This window comes from Triticum urartu, chromosome 2, assembly GCF_003073215.2.
Source record: "Triticum urartu cultivar G1812 chromosome 2, Tu2.1, whole genome shotgun sequence".
NCBI classification, from domain to species: domain Eukaryota; kingdom Viridiplantae; phylum Streptophyta; class Magnoliopsida; order Poales; family Poaceae; genus Triticum; species Triticum urartu.
In genome coordinates, this window is record NC_053023.1 from 449785609 (window position 1) to 449795448 (window position 9840).

At 46.1% G+C, this 9840-nt stretch overlaps 1 protein-coding gene across 4 annotated transcripts; it reads left to right on the forward strand.

The window, feature by feature from the left end:
• Window positions 1–2701: 2701 nt before the first annotated feature.
• On the forward strand, window positions 2702–8835 carry LOC125537814 (auxin response factor 2-like). 4 transcript variants are annotated; one of them, XM_048701123.1, is made up of 11 exons: window positions 2703–3296; window positions 3387–3443; window positions 3550–3741; window positions 3828–3912; window positions 4228–4318; window positions 4399–4563; window positions 5421–5540; window positions 5611–5683; window positions 7185–7344; window positions 7413–8296; window positions 8366–8835. In XM_048701123.1, exons 1-11 carry the CDS (start codon window positions 3057–3059, stop codon window positions 8429–8431), a joined length of 2133 nt encoding a protein of 710 aa, XP_048557080.1. In that variant the 5' UTR covers window positions 2703–3056; the 3' UTR covers window positions 8432–8835. The 4 variants fall into 4 exon arrangements, with proteins under 4 accessions (XP_048557078.1, XP_048557080.1, XP_048557079.1 ...); XM_048701124.1 differs by having other exon boundaries at window positions 2704–3296; window positions 7425–8296; XM_048701121.1 differs by having other exon boundaries at window positions 2702–3443.
• The last annotated feature ends 1005 nt before the right edge of the window (window positions 8836–9840 follow it).

Below are 9840 nucleotides of genomic sequence, written 5' to 3' on the forward strand. Positions count from 1 at the left end.
AACCTCCCGGTACTCCAGAAAAATGCCCGAACCACTCGGAACCATTCCGATGTCCAAATTCAACCTTCCAACATATTTACCTCTCGACCATTTCGAGACTCCTCGTCATGTCTGTGATCTCATCCGGGACTCCGAAGAAGCTTCGGTCATCAAATCACATAACTCATAATACAAATTGTCATCGAACATTAAGCATGCGGACCCTACGGGTTCGAGAACTATGTAGACATGACCGAGACACATCTCTGGTCAATAAACAATAGAGAAACCTGGATGCTCATATTGGATCCTACATATTCTATGAAGATCTTTATCGGTCAAACCGCATAACAACATGCGTTGTTCCCTTTGTCACCGGTATATTACTTGCCCGAGATTCGGTCATCGATATCATCATACCTAGTTCAATCTCATTACTGGCAAGTCTCTTTACTCGTTCCGTAATGCATCATCCCGTGACTAACTCATTAGTCACATTGCTTGCAAGGCTTATAGTGATGTGCATTACCGAGAGGGCCCAGAGATACCTCTCCGACATTCGGAGTGACAAATCCTAATCTCGATCTATGCCAACTCAACAAATACCATCGGAGACACCTGTAGAGCATCTTTATAATCACCTAGTTACGTTGTGACGTTTGATAGAACACTAAGTGTTCCTTCGGTATTCGGGAGTTGCATAATCTCATAGTCATAGCAACATGTATAAGTCATGAAGAAAGCAATAGCAATAAACTAAACGATCATAGTGCTAAGCTAACGGATGGGTCTTGTCCATCACATAATTCTTCTAATGATGTGATCCCATTCATCAAATGACAACACATGTCTATGATTAGGAAACTTAACCATCTTTGATTAATGAGCTAGTCAAGTAGAGGCATATTAGGGACACTCTGTTTTGTCTATGTATTCACACATGTACTAAGTTTTCGGTTAATACAATTCTAGCATGAATAATAAATATTTATCATGATATAAGGAAATATAAATAACAACTTTATTTTTGCCTTTAGGGCATATTTCCTTCAGAAAGCACGCTCCACATCCTTCATAGCATTCTCTTGCATTTGGGCAAACCTCTATCTCTTCTCTCCTTACGGATTGGGTATGGTCTTCATAAGAGTGGACCACTGAGGATAGATGCCATTAGCTAGGTAATATCCCTTGTTGTAATGGTGGCCATTGACCTCAAAGTTCACCTCCGGGGAGTGCCCTTCCGCAAGCCTTGCAAACACAGGAAATCGCTGAAGAACACTAATATCATTCTGAGAACCAGCCATGCCGAAGAAAGAATGCCATATCCAGAGATCTTGTGAAGCTACATCTTCAAGTATAACAGTGGCACCTTTCACATGCCCCTTGTACTGCCCCTGCCAAGAAAATTGACAGTTCATCCATTTTTAGTGCATACAGTCTATACTACCAAGCATGCCCGGAAAGCCCTCTCGGCATTGATCGCCAACAACCTCTCTGTATCAGCGGCATTTGGCTCTCTAAGGTACTCCGGGCCAAACACTTTCACCACGGCCGTGCAAAAACTATACAATGAGATGAGACATGTGGACTCACTCATACGAACATACTCATCCACAAAGATCACCAGGGATTCCATATGCAAGCATGCGGATAGCCGCAGTGCATTTCTGGTATGAAGAGAAACCAAGCTTGCCTAGGGCATTCACTTTGCACTCAAAGTATGGGTCATGCGCGACCACTCCCTCGCGAATATGATTGAACACATGCCTTCTCATGCGGAATCGGCGACGAAATTGATGTGGCCTAAAGAGTGGACCATCCTTAAAGTAATCGACATAGAGAAGGGTGTGCCCTTTCTCTCTATTGCTGTCCAAGGCCGGAGCATGGTCGGGGATTGATCCCCTGTACCGAGGCCGCTTCCTAGTGATGTGTTCATGTACGACCAACGCAGCTGCCAGCTCTTCATCATCCGATGAGCAAATGAAATTGTGAAAGAAAAACTCATCACCACTGTCCATTGTACCTTGTGAGCAATCCGTCGAACGCCTTGCGGTCGTGGTCGGAAAGCGACCGGATAGTGCACGACCTGCTCCCCTCGCAGGCAGCAAAGCAAGGTTTTGGGGTCGGTGGTGGTGGAGGGCGCCCTGCATCACCGAACGGCCGACCGGAAGAGGTTGGGGACGACGAGCGACAACGACGGCCGTAATTTGTCTCCCACCGGCAACACAGAGAACGCCTGCCAAATTCTTTTTCGGGAGGCCGGTGCGGAGACAGCTATGGCATAACGCGGTGGTGGCTGGGACGACCCTGGTGGAACACAATGCGACCAGGGGTGGCGATGGCGACAGCGATGGCGGTGAGGGGGCAGTGGGGAGGGGCGGTGGGGCGGGTAGAGAAAGAGAAAGAGGGGTCTGTCTCACCGACGGGCGGGCCATGGCAGGACAAGGGCACGCGTCCGTGTGTCCGTTCGGCCGCAAACTCAGCCTAAACTTAGACATGAAATAGGTCGAAAGCGGACAGAAAACGGACGACGGTCCGCTTGCGGCCAGGCGTTGGGAGGCCTGTTTTATTCGTTTGCTCCCAAATGAATGCGGACGGATCTCGCATCTGCGACGCCGTCCGTCCTCGCTGCGCGGTTCCCGTGCCTTTCGCTCTCTTTCGTCCTCTTTTCTTTTCCAGCAGCGCAGCACTGTATGATAGGGAGCAGTTCTCTTCGTCCTCGACAGTCAACATAGCAGAGTCACAGACGGAACAAGTGTGAAAGCCCCGCGCGGCTTTATCCAACTCCTAGTCCGTAGCCCTGGCTCCCCCTCTGCCTCCTACCCTACGAGCTCCCCCTAGCTAGCTCCCCACCACCACCTCCTATAGCCACCCATGGCCATCACCACCATGTGTCGCCACCCCACCTCCACTCCCCACTTCCCACCCACTCCGCTTCCCGGCCCCCCATTAAACGCCCGTGAGCTAGCACGCGATCCCCTACCCACCACCGGGCGACGTGCTCCGTCTCCATCACTCCTCCTCGACCGTTGCTCCGTGTCCGCGGAGAGGCGCTGCGTCCTCACCTGACGGCGGCCATGATAGGCATCGACCTCAACACCGTGGAGGACGAGGAGGAGGGCGGTCCCTCGGCTGAGCCCCCGAGGGGCACGGTGTGCCTAGAGCTGTGGCACGCGTGCGCCGGCCCCGTGGGGCCGCTGCCTCGGAAGGGCAGCGCCGTCGTGTACCTGCCGGAGGGCCACCTCGAGCACACCCGGGAGGCGGTGGCCGCGGTGCCGCCCCATGTGTTCTGCCGAGTTGTCGATGTCAATCTCCAGGTGCGTGCGCGCGCGCGCGGCCTGCTGCTCGTGCTGTACGGTGTCCACAATGTGTTCGAGGTATTAACTGAGAGAGCGTGCTCCCTGCAGGCGGACCCAGCTACGGACGAGGTTTACGCGCAAGTTTCTCTCGTGGTCGACAACGAGGTACCACTACCACTACCACTGATCTGAATATGCCAGTAATGATAGCATCGGACATGGTCAATGTGAGCTGAACGATCAAAGCTCTGCGCGTCGGTGATGGTTGCAGGAAGCCAAGAGGCGGATGCGCCAAGGGGAGAGCGAGGAAGCTTGCGACGGTGACGGCGAGGACACCGGTGCCGCGAAGCGCCGAGCGCGCATGCCCCACATGTTCTGCAAGACGCTCACGGCTTCCGACACCAGCACGCACGGGGGCTTCTCCGTGCCGCGCCGTGCCGCTGAGGACTGCTTCCCGCCTCTGGTACATGGCGTTGGTGATGAAGTGATTTTGTCGCCTCGAGGTGACTTGGTACTGGTAGTAGTGACTTTTTTGCTTGGCGTCTGCAGGATTACAACCTGCAGAGGCCGTCCCAGGAGCTTGTGGCCAAGGATCTGCACGGCACCGAGTGGAGGTTCCGACATATCTATCGAGGTACTGCAAGAGCGATTCACTGGCTTATTATTGCTTATAGCTCAGGTTCAGCGTATTTGTTAGGCTGCCCACCTGAGATATATAGAATGCTATGACATATCATGAGGTGTTACAGAGATGGCTTATTTAGATGTGTATAACCAGACAACAGTGAAGATTGTTGGTCATCTGCATTTGCTTTCTTTCATGAGGTGGTCTTTTGGCTATAATTTACCGTTACAACCATTGTTAATACGAAGACCATTGGGATTTGAAGAAACCCTGAGAAAATTTGTGGTCCCGAGTGGCTAACAGGTCTGCTCCCAACTGTTACAGGCCAGCCACGGAGGCACCTTTTAACCACTGGATGGAGTGCATTCGTCAACAAAAAGAAGCTTGTCTCTGGGGATGCAGTGCTGTTCCTCCGGTAACGATTTATAACTCACGATGCCTTCATTGGAACTTACTCTAGCTTCCCTTCGGCAATGATTTCTTATTCTCGTCCAGAGGTGAAGATGGAGTGCTCCAATTGGGAGTGCGCCGAGCTGCTCAGCTAAAAAATGTATCTCCTTTTCCTGCACTTTTTAACCAGGATTCAAGTCTTCGTAGTCTCGGTAATGTTGCCCATGCTGTGGCTATGAAAAGTATTTTTCACATCTACTACAATCCCAGGTACTTTGCTGATTGTTTTCATAACCGTCTCAATTGCCTGTATTAATTAAGGTCGTACAAGTCGCTTCCTCTCCTTATCTCAACCATAATAAGAAAATGTTCGACTAATGCACAGTTATAGTGTTCTCCTAGAAAAAGTTAGACACGTCGGCAACCATAATAAGAAAAGGTTGGATGAATACACAGTTCTAGTGTTTTCCTTGAACAAGTTGTACATGTTGGCGACCATAATAAGAAAAGGTTGGGCGAATCAGTTATAGTGTCTTCCTAGAACAAATTATACTTGTCGGCTATGGTATCTTAAACTTTACGACTTGTCAGTCCTGTGCTAACTATTTTGAATACTCGTTCTTAATACCGTACGACTCATTTTTTATTCAGCAGTCAGGTTCAGTTCCCTGGTGAAGACAGTTTTGAGTTGCTTCTTGTTCTTTGTTGCTTCCCCCAATCCAACATTTTGTATCTCATCTCATTGGTCTGGCCATCTATGTTTCCTCGTAAATGCTAAATTATCACATTACATGTTATTCTCAAAGGTCATTTAATTGTGGCATACTACACATTTGGGGCAGCCATTCAGATTTGTTTGGTCATGTCTGAATTTGATATTTGGGAATTGACATGTTCTGTTTATTACTTGTGGACGTTTTCATTATGCTCATTTAGCATCAATGCAACTATTTTGAAAGTGCTCTATCCCATTATTGATAATAATTAAACTAAAGAAAGAAATAGAATCTCGTCAGCACCCTGTTCAGATTGGTAATAATTTGCTTTGATTCTCATAATATTTGTGCATTTCTCCTGTGCAACTTGGACGGTTCATTTGTATTGAATAAGTTCATTGGACTTGACAGGTTATGTGAGTCTGAGTTCATTGTACCATATTGGAAGTTCATGAGAAGCTTCAGTCAACCTTTTTCTGTTGGAATGAGGTTTAAAATGAAATATGAAAATGAAGATGCTTCAGAAAGAAGGTATGGTGCAATAGTTAAAAAATTTCTCTGTGATTGGGTTCACAATGCCATAACTATTCTTGTTTTTCAGGTCAACTGGGATGATAACTGGGAGCAGAGAGTCAGACCTGAAGTCGCATGGTTCGAAGTGGAAATGTTTGGTGGTATGTTCTGCTTTCTCATGCTTGACACATCATATTTGCACCAATGTTGGTATCGATGCATGTGCATAGTACTCTAGGTGTATGACCATCTATCTTTATTAATTAAATGCAACAAAAGCATTGTGGTTCTCTGTCTTCGATTTCAGCATTTTGTGTTATGTGTAACTTTTCATCAGTTGGCGAATTACAGTATGCCCAGCTTGAATTTTGAATAGATGCTGGTCATTTCAAAGCATCAAGGGCCAAAGAAATCCTGTCGTTTCATTTCTGGAAAATAATGTAAATGCCTGTGAAGAAAAGTGAAGCGTTGTCCATTTGTCCTAATCAAGATTACTACATTAGAATATGCCCTCATTAAGTTCCAATGTTTTGCACTAATCTATACAACTGTGGTTTACTAGTAAGAGGAGCAGCATAACAGAGTAGAAGTATAGTGCACTCAAAGATACAATTCATACTGCAGCCGGGGATGCAGGCGGATGCATCCGCGTAGTCAAAATTGCAATAATCCTCATTACTTTAATAATCGTGTTAGTTTAATTTACCTGTTTGGGGATGGTTGTGGACGCTATCCGCTTGCATCCCTAACGGCAGCTACTCAATTGTATACTTGTCCTACTCCTTGATTAACTATTGGAGCTTGTGCTCTTAGTATTTTTTACTTTGGTTTAAACCAAGGGCGGCGTTTTGGTAACCAGGGCCATCTACACCCGCCCATGTACAGTAAAAAATAGCAAAACAATTCAAAAAAATCTAAAAAAAATTTGGCATCCAAGATACTCGGGTGCGCTAGGAGCATGCAAAAATTGCCTGAACATATGACGTTTGAGGAGCTCTAGACAAAAAAAAATCGGCTCTCACAGAAGTTTTGGAAAATGGCACTTTGGAGAACTGTTTTTTTCTAGAGCTCCTCGGATGTCATTTTACCATGAAAATTTGCATGCTACTAGTGCACTCTAGCGTCTTGGATGCCAAATTTTTTTAGAGTTTTTGGAATTTACTGTTCATCGGGAGTTGATGAGCCTGGGCTCATCTGTGGATTACTGGGTTTGAACCATGCTATAATAGATCAAAGTAGAAAGATTTCTGAATGTCCATATAACGACTGCCAAACATTTGTATATATGCTATTAATCGGGTAGGATGCATCTAATTTAGCCGAAACCGAGCTTCCATAAAATATTCGCTGAAATTCTTTGTCATAGATGAAATCAGCAGTTTTACTTTTTTCAAGTTAATGTGATTGGAAATTCCCGATGGTGGAACAAGGTTTGAAACCTTGCAATATACTATAATGTCCCATGGCAAAGTTCTCACAAGGAGTCAAGGATATGTGAACCCTGGAGTTTAGCATTGTGCTAGTTGGTTTCCAGGATTGCATAGGATGTAATTTAAAACCATATTTTGCATGCCGTGTTGAACAAGGAATCTTAGTCATTTACTTTATCTGTTCTCATTAGATTCCTTGTCCTTAAATCATGACTGATGGAAAACTTGACAGGTGAGATGGGATGATGATGTAGAGTGCCGTCGCCCTAATAGGGTATCTCCTTGGGAGATTGAACTTGCTGGATCGGTTTCGGGATCTCATCTGTCCTCTCCCCATTCAAAACGGCTGAAGCCATGCCTCCCCCAAGTTAATCCAGACATGTTGCTTCCAAGTAGGTTGGGTTGTAAGTGAAGAGATAATCATTTGATACACTGTTGTGCCCTACTGAACTTTTTTTAGCCATTTTGGCAGGTGGAAGTGTTTCTTCGGATTTTGCGGAATCTGCCAGATTCCACAAGGTCTTGCAAGGTCAAGAATTATTGGGTTCTAAAGCCCATGATGGTACTGTTAATTCAGCTTCTGAGGCTTCTCAGGCGTCTGAAGCAAGAAATTTTCAGTACAGTGATGATCGGAATTGCTCTATCAACATGTGTAACATTCCAGGGGTTCCAGGACTTGGTGCTAGAACCCCGCCTGAAAACCATGGATTTTCCTACCACTGCTCAGGCTTTGGGGAGTCTCAAAGATTCCAAAAGGTCTTGCAAGGTCAAGAAGTGTTTCGTCCTTATGAAGGAGGAACTTTGTCTGATGCTGTTATAAGAGGTTCTAGCTTCTGTCAACCTGATGGCAACTATACATCTGGTGCAACATATAAATGGCTTATGTCACAGGGATGCGATTATCGTGGGCCAGTAACACCAGCAATGCCTCAAGCATCCTCTCCATTATCTGTGCTAATGTTCCCTCAAACTAGTTCCAAGATACATGGCTTTGAATACGTATGCAGAAGCCTGGATAAGGATGATAATATTAGACATGTTACTATCAACGCCACTCAAGATATGGGAAGAACCAGTCATACATTACCTCTCTGGCCTCGTCTTGTTTCAGGCAAAGCAGTAGCTAGTTGTGCTGGAACTAAAAAGTTGCCCTCCATCGGCAGTGCAGAGCATGAACCAAATGACAAGGATGTTCACACAAATGGCTGCAAAATCTTTGGTATCTCTTTGACTCAGAAGGTTCGAGTATGCGATGAAGTGGAATGTAGCAGTGCGAATTGTGATTTTCAGCTCCAGCCTTTAAAGCCACAAATGTCAAAATCACGAGGCAACAGTTGTGCTACTGTAAGTTTTACATGCATAATTTTTTGGCAGCTTCTTGATGCAATTGCTTATTAACCAAAAATTCCGCAGGTTCATGAGCAAAGGCCTGCTGTTGGCATGGTGGTTGACCTTTCTGCGGTTGATACGATGATCTGATTCGTCTAACTGTGTCCTGGGAGGAGAAGCGGGGCCTACAGCAGGATTCATGTTAGTGATGTGATACTCAATGACGCAAAACTTCCACCTGGTTATTTCATCCTATGTGCACAGTTGGCACCGAGTTCAGTAAACACATCATGGTTGATGAGTTGCTGATGCTTATCAAATTTGTAATGCACTTCTAGAATTTGATTTGTTATAACATCTATCTGAAGCTCTCTTTTGAATCATCATTTATGTTGTACGAGCTGCTAGTGTGTTTTTAAGCTGCATGGTATGTTATGACTTGTTTGTACTAGCACGATTTAATTTCGAAGAACAGATGTAGTTCTTGTTTGAATTAGCACCATTTATTACAAAGTACTCTATAATGTGTATTTTTTTGAAGTTAATTTTCTGTATGTTTGACCAATTTTATAGAGAACTATCAATATCTTTTTTTCCCGGGGTCACGGGGCCTCTCAGCCACAACCAAGTTTACAATGAAGTCTAACCCCGAGTACAACCACACTGCGGTTCGGGGGGTACTACGGCCATAAGCAGCAAGTTCATGGCTAACCTTATTCTGCGAACGACGACAAAAAGTAAAAGAAATCTCTCTATCCTCAGTTGAGGCCAAGCTTTTAATCTCCTGGATCACGAAGCGATGTACTGATCTATTATCGGAATTTGCTATGATCAGCGACAATGCCTCAGAACTATCTAGTTCTACCAAAATTGGCAGCATCGTCCGGTGGAGGGCTAGCTCCAGCCCCTCCCTACACGCTGCGAGCTCGGCGCCCAGCACATTACCACAAGTACGGAGTTCACGGCAAGCGCTAAAAATGATGTTTCCCTGAGTGTCCCGGAGGATCATCCCACCTCCTGCCATACCTGTAGCCGGTATGAAGCTTACGTCCGTGTTCAACTTGGTCCATCCTGTAGTAGGAGCAACCCAGCTCAGCTCCTCTTTAGCTAGGGCGCTGGCTGTATGTGTTGGTGGCGCAGCATTGATCACCATTTTCCCCTTCATAACATCACCATTGGGGTACTGCTTGAGGCATAATAAAGAGCTGATATATCCATGTAGGAACCGCCGAGAGGACTCAGTTGGAGGTGGCCGTTTTTCATGCGTGATCTCATTCCGCACGTGCTAAGTCCTCCACATGATCATCAGTACGATCATACGTGTCGTCTCGTCCAAAGGCTCAAGGGGGGTGAACAACCATTCTGGCCCCGTGTTGCGAACGGATTCAACCCTCGGGATGACCCAATCTAGCGCCATGGCATGCCAAAGTTCCTTTGCAAGGGGGCACCTGCACATCGCATAGAACCCATCCTCTCGTTCCACACCACAAATGGGGCATATGTCAAAAAGCTCAAGATGACGTGAGAATTTATTTGCCCAAGTAGCTAGAGAGTTGGTC